This window comes from Anopheles coustani, chromosome 3, assembly GCF_943734705.1.
Source record: "Anopheles coustani chromosome 3, idAnoCousDA_361_x.2, whole genome shotgun sequence".
Lineage (NCBI taxonomy): Eukaryota > Metazoa > Arthropoda > Insecta > Diptera > Culicidae > Anopheles > Anopheles coustani.
The window spans coordinates 85439098-85459905 of NC_071288.1; the positions used below are offsets into that span (position 1 = coordinate 85439098).

Here is a 20808-nt window from a genome sequence, read left to right on the forward strand (position 1 = left end):
CTTGCCAGGGAATTCAAAGTCGGCTTCAAAGTTTTCAAACGACCACGACTTGACCTAATGAATATCTGTGATAGACACAATTAGTGACTTTATATCTCTGGTCGAACGAAGCCATAGACGAACTTTACTTCTCCCGTTTGGAGCTGCTGTTGATGATTAGGACTAAATAAAGAACGAGCACTTCTGCTATCATATTCACTGTCTCCATCTGTGTTCAACACATTTCTGAAAAAGTTCTTTATTGAGGTAATGCAAAGTGAATATTGGATCAAGGGAGCTTTGTCAAGCTATTCTAGGATTTTGAGGTATGTTTTAGCCTTCAATTATCAAATTTAATCTTATTCCAAGTACATGTCATTTCGAACTAGCTTTGTGTTGCAACGACAATAAGAGTGTAAATCAATCCCTTCCTGAAAAATTACCAACTTACAGCATAAAGTTACTAATTACCATGTTATGAATAAAATCACCCACATCTTTACGTTAGCTTATTATTCCATAAAATAATTTTATTAAAATTATTAGCAATGCCTGTGTCAATCAGAAAGTTTGAATGTATCATAATGATTTCAATAAGGTTATATTGGGTAGGTTTAAAATAAAAAAAATTGACAATGAATTTTACAAAACGGGATTTTAAACGGATGAAGTTTCATTATTCATCGTTTGCAAACAACAGAATGGTAAAGGTCATCCCACGAAACGGCCCGAGCCATGTGTGTGCATGCGTGTGTGTAATCATAACTAAGTTTTACCGATGGGAAAACTGCCATATGCGACACTTTGTTTCGGGAGGCACGGTTTTTACAAAATCCATTACAAAATCTCTACCAGAACAACCATAACGCGGAAAACGCAGCATTTCCCAGGCGCGAAAAATCACACACCCACAGTTATGTCTCTGCAGTCCAGCCTTCCTTTCCTCTTTCCCTAGTTTTTAGAATAATTCTTTTTGTTTGAGGTAACAAATTGACACTCCCGACAAAGTTTCCACTACGGCCTACATTCCTTCCCTTCGCTTTTGCCAACAACATAGAGAACACTGTTAGTAAAAGTGTGATGAAAAACGATCTTCTTTTTCGCGTTTCGTTTCGCGTTGTTTGAAAAATAACAAAGTTTTAGACTCCGCTTCATAGCCACGAATGAAAAATTCGGAAACGCGCCGTTAAAAGCGAGTGTACAGTATATTAAAAGTATTAAATACGAGGCCATCTCTACCGAAAAACGATGCTGTATGAGGATGTTGGAAAAGTTGTAGGAGGCCCAGAGGAACGTGACGAGTGACAATCATAAACTTAACAAATTTTCCACTCTTATCTTGCCGCCTGCAAAAGGAGCCCGGGCGTTTTCACTCGTGCGATGCCCGGTGGCGATCCTTTGGACGTTGCTGTCCCATATTGGTGTGTGTGTGTGTGTAAGGAGCGGGAGGGGTGCAAGACTGGTTACACCACGGACACGTTACACTTACACCAACAGCGTGCCATCTGTGATTCTTGCACCATTCCCGGAACCACGAGCAACGGCCACCAATGGTAAAAAGGAAATGGAGGTGAAAAATTCATCTCTCCCGATTCATCTTCACCGATGACGATGACGACGACGACCACCACACCGACCGCCAAATCAATACGAAGATTTACTGCCTCGGTTCCAGTTAGCCTGGCCACTCTCACCTTTCGTATTTATCGCCTATCGTTTCTGAAATATGCAGCAATGATGCGCCACCCGTTATTCTTTTGCGATTCTATACTCTGTTTTGTGTTTTGTTCACGTTTCTCCCTTTCATGAGTCCCTTTACAATGACCAACTTTATGTACCACGTAGACGAAGGCGGTCGACAAACTTTTGGCTGCTATAAAACGGACCACCGCTAGTAAGGGCAGGTAAGGTCATTCGGTGGCTCCTTTCTTTCTTTTTTTCGCATTTTCCGCGGTGAAAATGCAGAAGTCATAAAATGTGTCAAAGTTACGAATGCACCTGCCCGGTGCTGTAAGCGCCATGCCAATGCTACCGAAAACGGGCTCGCAGTCATTGCGGTGTCACTCCGGTCAAACGGTGTGACGGCGTGAACGCCTGGAATACTGGCCTCCTCGTGGCGCCACTGGACCCCCTAGCAGCAAGGGGTGACTAACAGAGATCTGGGTGGGAGGGGTACCCGACCTCCCGTGCACTATCAGAGTGAAACTCTCGAAGGATTTGTGCGAGATTCCTCCTCCTTGCCGTCGGGACCCAGGATGATCAAACTGCCTGGATTGAGTTTGGTAGTGTGCCGCAGACGGAACGGGCCTTGTAAGGTACCTTTAATCCTGGTTTTAGGTATCTAGCCCTCTGGTCTGTTTAGCCTCTCCGGAGGTTAGGATGGACCCTATGTCAGTGGACAGGACCGCGAAGACGTAGGGAGTGTTTCGGAAGGGATTCACTCTCCTGGAAGATTCACGAAGGTCACGAGTAACCCTGGTTACGAAGGAACTGTTGATTTGTTTCCGGGGGCGACCGGTTACAGATGTGTAGAATGTGCATAATTTGATAATCCCCTTTTTGACTGGTAAGCAGGGCGCTGGGGTTGCTCGTGACAAAGGCGGAAGGGCAGGTCTGGCTATGGGGCGACCTGTTAATTGTTGGTTAGGGATGCACCGGTGACGTCGACACCAAGGTGGTACCCGTCTGACTACGACCAGGTCAATCTAGAAACCAGATTTGCAAGAAGGGGCCCGGCAGAACAGCAGCCGGGCCAAAGAGAGCACCAATCGGTGCAGAAGGAGGAAGGCGGTGGGTCTTGTCTATGGGGCGACCTGTTAATTGTTGGTAAGGGACACACCGGTGAACTGGCGCACCAAGGTGGCACCCATGCAGGTTGCTAACTACGACCAGGTCAAACCAGAAACTAGACCCGCCAAGGGTCTGGCCTGACCAGCCAGACCAAGGAAGCACCAGCGGGTGCAGTACGGGGACGGCACGTAGATCGGGCAGGAGCTCGATTTTGCGGGCCATAAGATCGCAGATCAGAGGTGTCAGAGGAGAACCTGAGTGCAAGTCCCATTTACGGGTTTTTAGGAGGTAGTGGTGTCATGTAAGTCAGCTGTCGGATCGATCTTCTGAGCCGCTTAAGTTGCATTGCGCCGAGTCCGTCGCCTTAGGCTTGGGAAATAGCCCCTGGTAGTCAGGGTAGTACCTGTTAGACCTTTGGAGACATGCGCTTTCACCCTTCAGGAGTTAGTTGCGTGCCACAGCGTCCGTAAACTGAGATTTTAACCTAGGGACAGATGCCTCTTTCGTCATTGCTTCTACCGTGTAGGTGCATAGCGTGACGGAAGGTGAAAGGCTCAGAGGAGGGAGTAATGTTGGTCGTGGTCCCACGGCGGGGCCAAGGCCAATGTGAACCCTCGTCCAAAAAAAAAAAAAAAATGCTACCGAAAACGAGTCCTTTTGGGATACTTTCGTTTTTGGTAACTGACGTGGATGAACAACGATGAACACACACCAACTATGGGGAATTTTTTTTTTGTTTTTGTTCTATTACGTTCAACATCGGTGGGTTCAACTTCAAACTAGGAGTATAAAAAATCAATCCCAGTGACAAAAATTTAATGAAGTGTTTTATGTGCACACAATAAATGGCACCTTACCTGTTTATGGGAAGGCATTCTACGAACCTAGAAAAGACATTTAAAAGATGAAATTTCATCGGCGATAATGAGAAAACTACACAAAAAATGCTTATGCATAGTTACTTCAATTTAGTATTTAAAAAAATAATATTCCGACGGCCAGCGGGTGGTCTCATCTGTCCGGCGCTTTAGCTAGAGCCTTGTATGCTTGTTAGCATTTTACCGTTCTTTTATGGCCACCACCGACAACTGCTGCGGTCAGGTATGTCCATTCCACACATCGCAAGACTTGATAGACAGAAATGAGACGATACTTTTCTGGGGAGCGAATTTGATCAAGTTTGTCTTAGCAATCTCCCCGTTGAAGCGTACTTCTGACCCAAACAACGGAATGTTAATGGTATCTTTTCTTTTGTATGCCGTCTCGGCCACTTTTCCTATGCCGTTCCGTAGCGAACACTCAGTGACTCACACACATTGCTCCGCTGTAAAACTAAAAGTGCGAAAACAACCCATCAAACATAGTTGCCTAACTGTTATATCCACTAGTTCTTATTATTATTTATTATTATTTATTGGGGTATGACGGACGCTGCCGTATTGTTAGAGCCAACATGCTCTAACAGACTTTTTTGTTCTTAGGGCATTTCCTCCCTACGGTTAGGCCTTATCCCGGGCTTTCTCGGTTATATCCACTAGTTCTTAGTATTAAAGAAAGATTACTATTGATGACCCATTCAAAAACAGTTGCATTCGAGGTGTTCTTCGATTTAAAGGTGTAAAAGTTGCAAAAGTTGTTTTAATGATTTTACCGGCACATTTGATATTGGTGAAACGTGTTTCGTGTGTACAATGAAATAAAAACATTCAATTTACATATCGCACCATTGTTGAACCGATCTCCGGAAAAGCATGTCGACGATTGAACTTTGCGAACGGAAGTGAAAGAACGCGTCACAAAACGAACTGCTACGTATCGAAAATGTCGAGCACAATTTCTTCCCTGCAGCAACATTCAACCTGTCTTCCACATGCTGAACAGGGATGAAATACAAATGCAGCATGCACAATAAATGGGCTTAGATGTGGAATTGAATAATCTTCCGGTCTCCAACTACCTCCAGAGAATAAGGCGTTTAGGTTCGCGTTAAAAGACGCCCAAAGAAACTGGTCTCCCTTGCAAGAGGTGTCGTCTGTTGCCTGGCAAGTGTTTGTCACCAGCGCCATGACGATGGCGTCGCCCGTTTACTTTTTTGTCTCTAAAATAGCAGTTGCTGGAAAATACTGCTCTACGCTACCGAAAAAGACAAAGTGCAGTTGTAAATATCTTCAAATCAGAAGAAAAACCCCTGGCTGGCTGCGCATATGGTCCGGTACGATAGTAGCAGCAGCAGCGCTGCCATGAACTGTGTGGAGTTCCGTGCGGATTAAAGGACATGCCGATATTCTCGGGTCTGGGTTTTAGAACGCCTTAAAGGATTCCGGCCATCTGAATCCCGCAAAACCTTCTACCTTCTTACAAGCGCTGTGTTGTTCCAAGTGGTGTTGTTAGGGATTGTGGGGAGATGATAGTGAACACAGAAATAATGATGCTACTACACCAGGGGCAAACCGCACTATTGTAAATAGTATGGCAATAGAGATATTCCATTTCACACTGTGTTAGAATGTGTTCAATATAGGAACACGTTTGGCGAAACAAACGTAAAAATGAGATTGAACAAAATAAGAAACCAAACTAGACTACAAACTGAACATCATTAAATTCAAAGGTAATTTGCTAAAATATTTCCTAAGAATGTCGTGATTTCCTAAAACATCTGTTACAGATGAAAATAAACTTCAAAATTGTAATCAATTTATTTCGCAACACAAATGCTATATTTTAGTTCTTTTCTATATTGCATATCTCTGCATTTAATGGGTAAACTAATGAAACTGAATCTTTTAACATACTACAGTGATAACTTGGAGAATGAAACATAAAATTTTATTAATAACACTCAATTTTAAATTATTTGTATGTCCTTACCAAGCACCAAGACTTGATGTAGTATTTATAAATAACCTTTGCAGACCGTCTACAAAAACCACCAGACACCCGAATGGATCTGATTGCAAAACTGGCCACTTACCACAAGAAATTGAATCATGTCCTCGAGGTGCACAAAAATATCCGGATCTTATGAATCATTTGACGTTCGCTGGATGCGACTGCTGGAAACATATCTTCATAAGTTCCGTACCGGTGACTTGATTGTGTTTTTCCCCTTTGATAGTGAATAAAAAGAATGGTAAAACCTTTTTCCTTCATGAGAATCGAGATGATGTCGTTTGTTCTTATCTCTTCAAATGGAGCTAAACGGCTTGACTCCTTGAAGCGCGCCGCTACTTTTCGTCAAAGTTTGAATGTGGCCGTTGCGGTTTTCCCAATAAAATTTATCATGCTGCATAAAAATTTCTTTTCTTCGCCTTCGCGCAGAGTCATTTTCACGCATGGGGTTAGAAAAACAACTTGCAGTCAGAAGCGGGGAATCCACGATGGAGCATGGGTAAACGGAGAAGGGTAGAGGGAAAGGAATAAAATACCCAGCCTTCCTTTAGCCACCGTCCAGTTTGTACGGTTTTATGGTGAATAAAGGTAAAAGTGAAGTTTTATTGTTTTCGCGTAATGTTCATGCCTTGCTAGATAATTTCGCACATCATGGAACGCCACATCCGGCCGGGTAGCTCGCAATAGATCAATATTTGATGTAGCTTCATCTACCCTCGTGCGACCCTTTTTCCTCCTGGCACGCGAAGAACCCACCTTTTCCAAGGTATCATTGTACAGTCGAATTGCATCGTCTTTGTTTCGCCGCCAAATGAGTTTTCTTATTGGTAGGATACCGCGATTTATCTTCTTATTGCTTCCTTGTAGCGTAAAGGGATGATGGTCCAGTTTTGGAGAGTGGTCGCGTGTTTCCTCGCATGGGAAAAACCACCGAATGATGATTGAGAATGCACGTGGAGCCTGGTTGTGAAAATCGTGACCAGGATATTGGCGGCCTGGTTCCAACCCGTAAGAGAAAAACGTTAATTTTCCAGGCGAAAGCAAATGCCCCACCTCTCAGTTGCCCCCCACACCCATGATAACGAAAAACGGCGTATTGCAGGGTATCGTGTACGAGTATTCTTTTTTTATTTTGCACAACGTATATTTTTGCTTATGCGGTATTTGCATTCGGTTGTAAAATCGTGATCGGTTAGGTTGATACTCCCCCATCATTTATACAGAGAATGTATAAATGATAAAATATGTACAATTTTTTTTTGTAGCCTCAAGTCAGTCATGGTAGAGACATATTACTGCGCGTCCGAGCTATTTCGATCACGTAATGCACATAAACTCAATGTTGCATTAGCATCGGTCCATCGCCGCTCGATAGCAGATTCCCCCTTCCGAGGGAGATATACTCCAAAAAGGAAGCTTTCTTTGACAACAGTTTATTTTCAATTTTGTTTCCTTTTGCAATTATTTGAATGCCGCTGCTGGCTAAACGGAAAAGGGAAACAGGAATCAGACAGTGTTTTCAATTTTATAACCCGTCATCTGCATTTTCAGTGCCTCGAAACAATATGGAATGCTCAGATAAAAGTTGTGCCACATTCGATTCTGTTGACAGTTGCACGCCATCGCAGCTCGCGGATAAATGATCTGTCGGAGCTGTATTAGCATTGATTGATGCATGTATGATACTCACATGTATGATACTACTATGGTACAAACAAACATTACGGAGTTGTTATAGAAATCCTGAGCAAAACTCGTATCGCGCCTCTTGTTCGAAAATATTGCATAAATTTGTCATTGCTTCTTTCGTTTTTATTAAATAGAGACTCACATTTAGGTTTACAACATTTTGCGTACATTCATTGTTATACTCAACAGACCTATTCATTCATTCAGGAAATATTCATTCGAAGTACTCTGAATTCTAGGAATAAATTATAAATAGGTTAAAATTGTTTAAGTTAAAATTTTTAATATGGCAAATTTCAACGGAAATTAGTGTCAGCAATCACAATGGATTGTTTGTTTTACGTTTCAATGTTGGTCCATAAAAGTTTTATATCTCTTTGTGTATTTTTATCATGGTGATAATGAAGATATTTTTAAAGTGATTTAAATTCCCCGTCAACACAGGTTTTAGTGACCAATGTTATTCTCCATACCTCTTTGTAATTTACCCACTTTATTGTATTGTCAACTTGCTTCCAACATCAACCCAATGGACAACCGTGTTGACACAAGTTGGCAATTGTTAGCATTCCATGGCGTCGAACAGTTCTATTTTTCATGTACTTTAATTAAATCAAATAAACCAACGTAAAATTCTTCTGCAACGAATGCTGCATGGGGGCTTTGGGGAGAACAATAGAACACTGGGTAACACCCATTCGATGGCTATCACCTATCGGCTACCAGGCAATCGTCGTTTCATCTAAACAATCCGGAAAAAACATTATCCCCACCGTCAATTCAGAACCCGTTGAATGCAAGATTTACGCGGCACCGTTTCCCTGAGCGCTTCGATGACACCCGGAAGGAAGGGCCTTCGAGAACCGGTTGGTAATAAATTCTGCTCGATGAAGAAACACCGGAAGTCTCCTTGGCATCCCAGTGGTTTCAGAGCTTGGAGTCCCCATCGGACATTCCCGACCGGAGTGACTAGAGAACGGTCCGCGAAACTGACCTCCTCGTCGGGCATAAAAAATGCGCATTTTCAACTCCTCCCGATGGGCGGCGAGATTCAGGAACCCTCGTTCCTGGTAACTAAATGTTTCAACCAGATTTCAACGTTCCTCGAACGGGATGTGGTAGAGCTTAGAGGATCTCGGGAGCTTGGGCGTTGAAAAAAATTTGCAATTCAATACCACACACAAACAGATAGATGTAACGAGCAGCGTGGTCGCCTTTACGGAAGACGGACACTCGGGCTGACCGACAAAGGCTGATACTGGATAACGAAACCCTCTCCTCGTTGGTACCGGTACTTTTATGTTTTCATTTTTTCCAACTTCCAAGTACGAACTGCCCCCGAAAGGCCAGTATTCAACAACAAATCCACGACAAAGACCAACAACAGGATCAGTAGCCTAGCAGGGACACCATCCTGGACTTCCGAATCCGTTACGGGAATTACGATTCGTTACAACCAATTGCATGAATTTCATTGTTGGATCCACTATGGGTCGGTTCGAATAAAAACAGAGAAGATAAATGGGATTCGATTCGAAACAAACGATTGTCACATTGAACTCTTGCACGCTTGAAGCTGCAGCTTTAAGCAACTAAGCTTTTAAAATAAAATAAATTATCTGTTTAAAAAACACACTGCCTTCATCTTTCGTTGATAATGAGACTTTGGGCCTTTATTAATGACTTTACTAATAAATTATATGGACGTTCTTAGGCCGTCTGTTTGGTTTCTGTTATCGCTATGTCGTTATCGCTATGACATTTTTATTCATGCATTTATATGATACTAATCGATGCAATTGAATCTTACTATTGAACCATAGTATTTCTCACTTACAACAACTGCCTGTCGATATTAGTACATATTTTGGGGGTTATTTGCTCTCGTACAAAAATTAAATTAACATTTTATTCAAATAATGAGGTAATATTTTTGAACAGACATATGTTTCTTAAATTTTTTACCATAAATTATATGGAACAAAAATAAATCGTTGTTACAACTTTTTGAACCATTATCTCAAAATAACAAGACTATCAAGGGATTGAAGCTTAGAAAAGAATGTCTCACAGGGGTTGAAGCTGAATGTCTAATGACAAAATGTTAACTCACTACAGTTATAAAAACTGCTGCACAATGGTAAAGTATAACGTACAACAGTACGCTTTAATGGCGGTTCGGTCCACCGCCAGACATGTTCTAGGGGGATGTAAATAAGTTTCATCTTATTCTGGCAGGTGTCTTTATGATGTTTGAAATCGCCAACTCAACCCAACGATCGCTATGAGGATGTTTTTAAACAGGTTTTGTGTATGTAGCAAATGAACCCTTGGAGAGCCTTGAAATCCCATTGAATAAGTGTCTTCATATGGTCTACTTCCCGTCCCCGAATTAAGTGTGGTACCATGCTTTTGACCATCAATTTAATTTTGAGGGAAAAAGTTTCCACTCCAGAAAACTGTCCCTGGATTTGCCGTTCCACGAAATCCGAAGGATTTCCCTCTACCCAACGCTTCGGTGAGATTTTCCAACGTATTTTTCATATAGTGTTTCCTTTATGCACTAATGTATTTCCGGTGGAAAGTTCTCCTGCCCTCCCGGCAACAAGGAAACTACCGGATCATGATCCATCTCGGAATTCCGTTATGGCCCTACAACGTCCTCCTGGTATCGTTTCTCCCCCACGTCCCTCCCGCTCTCACGAACTCTACACCCGCGACAGTGTAGTCCGGTAAGGATCAACTTTCGATTAGAATGATAAGCAAACTTTCCCTACCACCAACGGATCGATAGCTGCGAGCAATTTTGAAACAAAATGGTCTGCATTCAACTGCGTTCCCACGACAGACTGTGTATTCGTCCTTTCCTTCATTATTTTTTGTTATATCATATATTCCTTCCACAAAACATGGATCAAATGCTCGCCACAACGACCGGACCAATTCGGTGTCCGCTGCGCAGACCAAGATATTGCTTTTTCTCAAATTTAGATTATACACTCCACCGCCGGAACGGAAATGATGGCGATGGTCCACCTCACCATTCGAACACAAGCCAAGTATACTTGATGTTGGCAGAAAACGGCCACCAGTTTCAACCCCGTTACAATTTCACAGAACAATTGAAACGTTCTGCCCGTGCCTCGTGTTAGTTGAAAAAGGTTTTCAACGTTTCAGATTAATCATCTGAAACATATAATTTCGAGAACCAAGCAGATGGCAAAGTTTTTCAACTATTTGTCGATAACAACAGGATACGAACCTGTGATTGGGGTTCGTGTGTTTCGAATATACTTTGCCAATTATTGTAAAAAAAATCTTCTGCGGCTATTTTGGTGTTATTTGTACGTTATATTTGAAATCAAGACTTAATTTATTTGCAGTTAATTCATCACGCATCAGATTTGCATTTGGTTATCAACATTTTATTCAAGTTAACAAACTAACCAGTAGTCTAAAATGCAAATTAATGGTAACATGGTAAATTCATAATTGGACTGAGATTTTAGTATATTTTACATATTAGCATACTTCCTATTTACCCTGATTCTTACACACTGTCGGTAAGGTATTTCATCTTCCTCTGATTAGTTATCAGACCAACCAATAAAATATTCTCTGAGCACCGCATACTACCAGGGTTTCCTACGAAGAAGTTCAGATCCGTTGAAACTTTGGATACCCCAAACGCTCCACCGGAAACCATCTGGGACGTATAGAGATGGATTCATTCATCATCATAAAGAGTGTAAGATATACAGTCTATCAAGAAAGTATCCGTACAGTCATCAATTTCAACTTTAAGCCTAGTTATCTCAGCGACTACGTGACCTAGGACAATTATTTAAACGACATCTCGTAGATAAACTTCTATTCTATCCAACGAGGTCTTAACATTTCAAAAAAGTTACTTGTAGGTCACTTTGCTCTAACGAAACCCCAACAAAGGCTCAAAATCGATGACAAAAAAGTATCCGTACATGATGAGTATTGATGATGTGCCATCCGTACATGATGTGCCAATATGGTGCAATCAATGCCACTTGCCTCAATAATAGCCTGTAAGTGCCAAGAAATAATTTCTACCAGTTTTCTTTTCGAAATATGCTGGAAATTTGACCCGATTCCATAATAGTTCTAAAGATGTCTACTAAGATCAGGATAATGTTCCGTTGATGGTAGATCTAGGCATCTTTCGACAAATGTTGTATAGAGATCGATTCCGGACACTTTTCGAGTATCGTCAACACTTGTATGGTCTCATAAAGTGGTCACTCTTGGACAATACATGACCTATTCTTAGGATCGTTATTTTACTCAGAGAGAACATTGTAGAACATCTAAACTTTTACCAAGGGTTGGCTTGTCCAAAGAATAAAATGGGCGAAGTAGACCATGTCCTACAGATGATTTATAATTAGTTCAATGTTTCCAGTTTGAGTAATGGCCTCCGAACGCCATAACACATACTTTCAACTACTGTGTTTTATAGTTGGAACAACGTTGCTCATATTGATGATTGAGTTCGACGTTAAGTCTCTATTGTTGGTCGTTTTTTTGGCCAAAATTGCTTAATTTTGTATGTATGAAGTCTGTATATAGTGTATAAAACACTGTGCTGACACGCCAATGGCATCAAAATACAGCGATTTGCAAATCCCCAGTCTTCCTTATTCTTTTCTTAGAAACGAAAACTTTGCAACGTACAATTATGCAATGTTATTGTTATTTCCAAAAAACCTTCTTAAGAGTTGTAATCCAAATCATATGATTGGTGATCTAGACACTTCGTTCGTCATGTTTCAGAACTCTAAGTATGGAGGACTTCATAGTTTTTCGAGCAATCACCACCTCATAGCGATTGCCTAACCACGAAAGATGTCTGTTTGCAGGGTTTAGTCTAGTTGTACCCTGGTTAATTCGACAAATTATAAGTTCCTGAGACTTAGCATGAGATTTGCCACAGAGTTCATCAACTTGCCATGTTAGGTTCCCTTGACATCACATGAAAAAGATAGCTCTCTATCGGTTGCAGCTGTATGCCAAGTTTCACTGGCCATTTCTCGTTAAATGATGATATAAAATTGATGCCGCCATTCTTTTAGACCCTTAATAACTCGAAATAATAGCTAGGTTGATACTTTGACTACTAGAACCTCACCAAACCGGTGTTTTTGGTCAAGAAAGCCGGGTGTACGAATACTTTTTTGTCATCGATTTTGAGCCTTTGTTGGGGTTTCGTTAGAGCAAAGTGACCTACAAGTAACTTTTTTGAAATGTTAAGACCTCATTGGATAGAATAGAAGTTTATCTACGAGATGTCGTTTAAATAATTGTCCTAGGTCACTTAGTCGCTGAGATAACTAGGCTTAAAGTTGAAATTGATGACTGTACGGATACTTTCTTGTCAGACTGTATCAATGGGAAGTGAAAAATTCTTTCCCTACCCTAGCATACCAACACCAGTGGGAATTTCATTACATTCCTGCTATCCTTCCCTCAATAAGCCTTAAGTTGGTTCGATATCTCGATATCTGCACACCAGAAGTGAACTCTATCTCCTTATTCTAAGGAGAAAAAGAAGGCTGCCGCTCCCAAGAAGAAGTCGGCATCGGCGGCGGACAAGAAGAAGAAGGTCGCTGCCAAGAAGCCAGCCGGAGAGAAGAAGGTAAAGAAGGTGACGAAGAAGGCCGAGGGAGCCGCGGCCAAGAAGCCAAAGGCCGCAGCAACCGCCGCCAAAAAGCCTAATGCGGCCACCGCCGCCAAGAAACCAAAGGCTGCCGATGCTGCCAAGAAGGCGGTCAAGAAGCCAGCAGCTCCGAAGCAGAAGTCTACGAAGCCTTCGAAGACCCCAGCTGCCAAGCCCAAGGCACCGAAACCGAAGAAGGCTGCCGCGCCCGCCAAGAAGGCAGCTGCCCCAAAGAAAACTGCAGCCAAGAAGTAAATGAGTCTCCCGTCGCCGTGGGACGCTGCCCCAGATTGTACAACTTAAGCAACAGTCCTTTTCAGGGCTACCAAAAAGTTCCAAAAGAGCTATTACATATCATTCTATGCTGGGTTTTGGGAGAATCGGACAAGTACGAACATAATTGACGAGAACTAACATGACTTTGACCAACTAGATTTGGGAATCTGAAGAATTGTTGAAACATTGCCCATAAGGGTACACTGTTGTCACACCCCTCGAATGCCTGTTGATGCTAGTCAATATGTTTGTTTGGCTACCCTTGGCCAGCACGTTTGGTACCTGTCCTTCGAGTAGGCTTCGTTTTACATGCTAACCTTATCCTGATGAATAGAATAGGACTATGGCACCAGAATACGATTTCAATCACTACAAGACGATCACACTACGTTTCCTCGCGAATATCATCGGATATTCGGAGGATCACAGGATCACGGGTGCATGATTCATGTTGAAAGCTTTCAATGTTGCACAAAGCGCATGCGTAGCGCCCTCTGGCGGAGTATTTGAAAACGATGCAAGCTTGAGTTTGAACTGGCAGTTTCAACTGAGTTGTTTGAGAACTATTCCGGTCTGCGTGAATGCGGTTCTGTACATCCCCAAAATAGAGTTCAAAATAGATGAGAGGAATTCTAAAGTTGAACATGAGAAAAATAATCGAGGGGTAAAAGAGTAAATGAGGCCCCGGGCTAGATTCTCCTCTTCCTACTTGTTCACATTAAGCGCCTGAAGCTATGCAAAGCGCGACGCATGCATACTTTTCAAATATTTGATCGCTAACGGTTCGCTTAAAAGAACATAACGGTTTAAACTAATCACGCAGTGGAGGGTGAATGCGGGTTAATATACTTTTACATGTTAAGTTACTGTAAGTTACTAGTAACTAAACTATACCACACATGATGGCCAGCATGGAACAATGAGTTTAGCCGAAGAAATGATTTGGAAACGGCGGCGCGCCCGCAGCGAGCGAAGCGAGCGGACTGCGCTAGGTCTACCGAAAAAGAGAGTTTGTTATAGTTTTGAGAAATAAGGGGGGCCCGTGGGCCCCCCTCATACCGCACCATTAGGTTGATTGCGTAGCCGAAATTAACGGTACACACTACGGTTCAAATACTCGTAGGTTGAATTTAACGAATTAATGTATCACCAATTGCATACATTCAGTTTAAACGTCCACAAGAGGTGTAGCCACGATCGAAAACATGGCGGCCGGGGCCTCATTTAATCTTTTACCAATCGAGGTTTGTGGGGATTTTAATGCATCTTGATCCCCGAAACGACAAACTTCAATTTCACATATAACAGACGTCCAACCAAAATATGTAGTACAATACACGAGAAAAGTATTTCCATGTTCGGTACTGTTTTGTAAAATAAGTTCTTCAAAATGCAGAGTCCTTGTAGTATAAGGAGCACTGAGCAAACATAGCACGAATATGACATCCGTTTGTACCTGCATAGTACGTTTTACGCAGTATATGCTCACAAAAATCAAATTGAAAGTAATCTTTGTTGGTTCCTTGCGTCTTCGTCGTTGTGTAACTATTTTTTTCTTTAATTTTTATTTGTATGAGCAGGTTTATCGTAGCCACTGAGGGGTACCTTCACAGTGTGATCTGTTAATGGTTCACAGTAGTTACACTTTTAGCATTACATTCCCATACGATTAACTCATCTTTATGCGCGAAACATGACCTCATAATGTTAGAAACTATAACACTAGATTAAGTTTCGCTAAATTCATAATATGTACCATGCTGAGCTTCCCAACATAATTATGCTCGCACGTTTTTGCACAACCCTTATGATCGGTTTGGCTTTCTTCAACTTTATTTTCCATCTTAAATTCCTTATATACAACGATATTCACCCATTAGCTGGGAGCACTTGCTCAACATGAAAACATACAACATTTTTTCCCGAGTAGATACAATCATCAATGATTACTGCGCATCACCTGATGGCCATGTTGATCAGAGTAATATTATCATACATCGGTACAATCATACAATAATCATTTGGGTCTGTGATAATTTAAATTTTACGATTGCCCTAACCTAACTTATTGTACTCTAACTAGCTTATGTTTCAAAGAATTGTATTAATTTATTGTAAAATTCTATGTTGAGGCAAGTTCGCCAAGCTATGCATACATTGCGAAGGATGCATGTTCCCTTTGGAAGAACAGACTCGATGATCCATCGATTGGTAATGGGAACACCTCAAAATTCACTGAAAGCTGCAATTGGTATCCATTTTGATGTATTATTAGTAAAATTCCCTCATATTTAGCGTTCGATAAATAATAGGCATGCTATACAAAACTGGCGTCAGAAAGTTTGACGTTTCTTCTGAACACCAATGACGACACTGGGAATGGATCGTAAACGTCATGCAACCCACAGAAACATGCCCTATGAAATATAAGTAAAAAATGCTTATCATACCAAAAATAAATATACAAAACTAAAACTTATGTCTTTTATGGTCTTATAAGTACCGAATAAGAACATTCAATAAGTTAAATCATAATAAAACAAATATCAAAAGATCATTACGTTGTAGCACCCGAGAAAGGTCAATTGACGTTTCGGCCAAAGTTGTATCTGAAATGAAAGTTTTTGATTCGATATTTTACTATTTAAAATGCCTCAAAGAAGGTTGTTTTATTCGTTGAATGAAACAAGATATACTGAATAATGATAAAAATAGTATTTTACATCCATCCTATTGTCGTAACTCCGAAATATTGCAATAATTTCGTAACAGAGCAGTTCATCATCACCAAGTTTCGGGATTGAAACATGAAAAACTCTTCTTTGATGCTTTACCACCATGTTGTAATAGATATATTCCGATAGCTTTACATATGAGCTACCGGGCTGAGCATTTAGTTTCGATATCGCGAGCACGGTTAGAGTAATAATAGTGAAAAAGTAAAACAGTATTTTTGGAGTTTGTTTGCAGCATCAGGAACGAATTTGACATTTGGCGCAGCACGAGTGTATTTCCGACAGTTCGAAATCGAGTCACCTCCGATGTTCGGTGGCGAGTTCATTCGTACCGTTTGCAAGCAATCCCGTTAGTGTGTGTGAGTGAACACAAGCGTAAACAAAGCGAAAGTACCATCAAGTGAAGCAAAAGTTTGAACGAAAAAACAATGGCAGATACAGCAACGGAAGTTCCCGCCGCCGCAGCAGCCGCACCAGCAGCCGTGGCCAAGTCGCCGAAGAAGCCCAAAGCGGCCGCCGGACCCAAGAAGCCAAAGGCGCCAGCTGCCCATCCTCCGGTCAACGAGATGGTGCTGGCAGCGGTGAAGGCGTTGAACGAGCGCAACGGATCGTCGCTGCAAGCGATCAAGAAGTACGTGGCAGCCAACTACAAGGCCGACGTGACCAAGCTGGCGACCTTCTTCAAGAAGGCCCTGAAGAGCGGAGTGGCCAGCGGTAAGCTGGTGCAGACCAAGGGAACCGGAGCGTCGGGTTCGTTCAAGCTGTCGGCTGCGGCCAAGAAGCCACCAGTAGAGAAGAAAAAGAAGGCTGTCGCTCCCAAGAAGAAGTCGGCATCGGCGGCGGACAAGAAGAAGAAGGTCGCTGCCAAGAAGCCAGCCGGAGAGAAGAAGGTAAAGAAGGTGACGAAGAAGGCCGAGGGAGCCGCGGCCAAGAAGCCAAAGGCCGCAGCAACCGCCGCCAAAAAGCCAAAAGCGGCCACCGCCGCCAAGAAACCAAAGGCTGCCGATGCTGCCAAGAAGGCGGTCAAGAAGCCAGCAGCTCCGAAGCAGAAGTCTACGAAGCCTTCGAAGACCCCAGCTACCAAGCCCAAGGCACCGAAACCGAAGAAGGCTGCCGCGCCCGCCAAGAAGGCAGCTGCCCCAAAGAAAGCCGCAGCCAAGAAGTAAATGGGTCTCCCGTCGCCGTGGGACGCTGCCCCAGATTGTACAACTTAAGCAACAGTCCTTTTCAGGGCTACCAAAAAGTTCCAAAAGAGCTATTACATATCATTCTATGCTGGGGTTTGGGAGAGTCGGACAAGTACGAACATAATTGACGAGAACTAACATGACTTTGACCAACTAGATTTGGGAATCTGAAGAATTGTTGAAACATTGCCCATAAGGGTACACTGTTGTCATACCCCTCGAATGCCTGTTGATGCTAGTCAATATGTTTGTTTGGCTACCCTTGGCAAGCACGTTTGGTACCTGTCCTTCGAGTAGGCTTCGTTTTACATGCTAACCTTATCCTGATGAATAGAATAGGACTATGGCACCAGAATACGATTTCAATCCCTACAAGACGATCACACTACGTTTCGTCGCGAATATCATCGGATATTCTGAGGATCACAGGATCACGGGTGCATAATTCATGTTGAAAGCTTTCAATGTTGCACAAAGCGCATGCGTAGCGCCCTCTGGCGGAGTATTTGAAAACGATGCAAGCTTGAGTTTGAACTGGCAGTTTCAACTGAGTTGTTTGAGAACTATTCTGGTCTGCGTGAATGCGGTTCTGTAAATCCCCAAAATAGAGTTCAAAATAGATGAAAGGAATTCTAAAGTTGAACCAGAGAAAAGTAATCGAGGCTTGGGGGGATTTTAATGCATGTTGATCCCCGAAACGATAAACTTCAATTTTACACATAACAGACGTCCAACCAAAATGTGTAGTACAATACACGAGAAAAGTATTTCCATGTTCGGTACTGTTTTGTGAAATAAGTTCTTCAAAATGCAGAGTCCTTGTAGTATAAGGAGCATTGAGCAAACAAAGCACAAATATGACATCCGTTTGTACCTGCATAGTACGTTTTACGCAGTATATGCTCACAAAAATCAAATTGAAAGTAATCTTTGTTGGTTCCTTGCGTCTTCGTCGTTGTGTAACTATTTTTTTCTTTAATTTTTATTTGTATGAGCAGGTTTATCGTAGCCACTGAGGGGTACCTTCACAGTATGATCTGTTAATGGTTCACAGTAGTTACACTTTTAGCATTACATTCCCATACGATTAACTCATCTTTATGCGCGAAACATGACCTCATAATGTTAGAAACTATAACACTAGGTTAAGTTTCGCTAAATTCATAATATGTACCATGCTGAGCTTCCCAACATAATTATGCTCGCACGTTTTTGCGCGACCCTTACGAGCGGTTTGGCTTTCTTCAACTTTATTTTCCATCTTAAATTCCTTATATACAACGATATTCACCCATTAGCTGGGAGCATTTGCTCAACATGAAAACATACAACATTTTTTCCCGAGTAGATACAATCATCAATGATTACTGCGCATCACCTGATGGCCATGTTGATCAGAGTAATATTATCATACATCGGTACAATCATACAATAATCATTTGGGTCTGTGATAATTTAAATTTTACGATTGCCCTAACCTAACTTATTGTACTCTAACTAGCTTATGTTTCAAAGAATTGTATTAATTTATTGTAAAATTCTATGTTGAGGCAAGTTCGCCAAGCCATGCATACATTGCGAAGGACGCATGTTCCCTTTGGAAGAACAGACTCGATGATCCATCGATTGGTAATGGGAACACCTCAAAATTCACTGAAAGCTGCAATTGGTATCCATTTTGATGTATTATTAGTAAAATTCCCTCATATTTAGCGTTCGATAAATAATAGGCATGCTATACAAAACTGGCGTCAGAAAGTTTGACGTTTCTTCTGAACCCCAATGACGACACTGGGAATGGATCGTAAACGTCATGCAACCCACAGAAACATGCCCTATGGAATATGAGTAAAAAATGCTTATCATACCAAAAATAAATATACAAAACAAAAACTTATGTCTTTTATAGTTTTATAAGTACCGAATAAGAACATTCAATGAGTTAAATCATAATAAAACAAATATCAAAAGACCATTACGTTGTAGCACCCGAGAAAGGTCAATTGACGTTTCGGCCAAAATTGTATCTGGAATGAAAGTTTTTGATTCGATATTTTACTACTTAAAATGCCTCAAAGAAGGTTGTTTTATTCGTTGAATGAAACAAGATATACTGAATAATGATAAAAATAGTATTTTACATCCATCCTATTGTCGTAACTCCGAAATATTGCAATAATTTCGTAACAGAGCAGGTCATCGTCACCAAATTTCGGGATTGAAACATGAAAAACTCTGCTTTAATGCTTTACCACCATGTTGTAATAGATATTTCCCGATAGCTTTACATATGAACTACCGGGCTGAGCATTTAGTTTCGATATCGCGAGCACGGTTAGAGAAATAATAGAGAAAAAGTAAAACAGTATTTTTGGAGTTTGTTTGCAGCATCAGGAACGAATTTGACATTTGGCGCAGCACGAGTGTATTTCCGACAGTTCGAAATCGAGTCACCTCCGATGTTCGGTGGCGAGTTCATTCGTACCGTTTGAAAGCAATCCCGTTAGTGTGTGTGAGTGAACACAAGCGTAAACAAAGCGAAAGTACCATCAAGTGAAGCAAAAGTTTGAACGAAAAAACAATGGCAGATACAGCAACGGAAGTTCCCGCCGCCGCAGCAGCCGCACCAGCAGCCGTGGCCAAGTCGCCGAAGAAGCCCAAAGCGGCCGCCGGACCCAAGAAGCCAAAGGCGCCAGCTGCCCATCCTCCGGTCAACGAGATGGTGCTGGCAGCGGTGAAGGCGTTGAACGAGCGCAACGGATCGTCGCTGCAAGCTATCAAGAAGTACGTGGCAGCCAACTACAAGGCCGACGTGACCAAGCTGGCGACCTTCTTCAAGAAGGCCCTGAAGAGCGGAGTGGCCAGCGGTAAGCTGGTGCAGACCAAGGGAACCGGAGCGTCGGGTTCGTTCAAGCTGTCGGCTGCGGCCAAGAAGCCACCAGTAGAGAAGAAAAAGAAGGCTGTCGCTCCCAAGAAGAAGTCGGCATCGGCGGCGGACAAGAAGAAGAAGGTCGCTGCCAAGAAGCCAGCCGGAGAGAAGAAGGTAAAGAAGGTGACGAAGAAGGCCGAGGGAGCCGCGGCCAAGAAGCCAAAGGCCGCAGCAACCGCCGCCAAAAAGCCAAAAGCGGCCACCGCCGCCAAGAAACCAAAGGCTGCCGATGCTGCCAAGAAGGCGGCCAAGAAGCCAGCAGCTCCGAAGCAGAAGTCCACGAAGCCTTCGAAGACCCCAGCTGCCAAGCCCAAGGCACCGAAACCGAAGAAGGCTGCCGCGCCCGCCAAGAAGGCAGCTGCCCCAAAGAAAGCTGCAGCCAAGAAGTAAATGGGTCTCCCGTCGCCGTGGGACGCTGCCCCAGATTGTACAACTTAAGCAACAGTCCTTTTCAGGGCTACCAAAAAGTTCCAAAAGAGCTATTACATATCATTCTATGCTGGGGTTTGGGAGAATCGAACAAGTACGAACATAATTGACGAGAACTAACATGACTTTGACCAACTAGATTTGGGAATCTGAAGAATTGTTGAAACATTGCCCATAAGGGTACACTGTTGTCACACCCCTCGAATGCCTGTT

General features: G+C 42.4%; 2 protein-coding genes across 2 annotated transcripts; both read left to right on the top strand.

Annotated features, from left to right (window-relative positions):
- The first annotated feature begins 16388 nt into the window (after positions 1–16388).
- LOC131261160 (histone H1-like) lies at positions 16389–17247 on the top strand. The gene has a single exon (XM_058263138.1). The coding sequence runs from the start codon at positions 16479–16481 to the stop codon at positions 17214–17216; it is 738 nt and encodes a 245-aa protein (XP_058119121.1). The 5' UTR covers positions 16389–16478; the 3' UTR covers positions 17217–17247.
- Positions 17248–19704: 2457 nt separating this feature from the next.
- Positions 19705–20623, top strand: LOC131271422 (histone H1-like). The gene has a single exon (XM_058272841.1). The coding sequence runs from the start codon at positions 19819–19821 to the stop codon at positions 20554–20556; it is 738 nt and encodes a 245-aa protein (XP_058128824.1). The 5' UTR covers positions 19705–19818; the 3' UTR covers positions 20557–20623.
- The last annotated feature ends 185 nt before the right edge of the window (positions 20624–20808 follow it).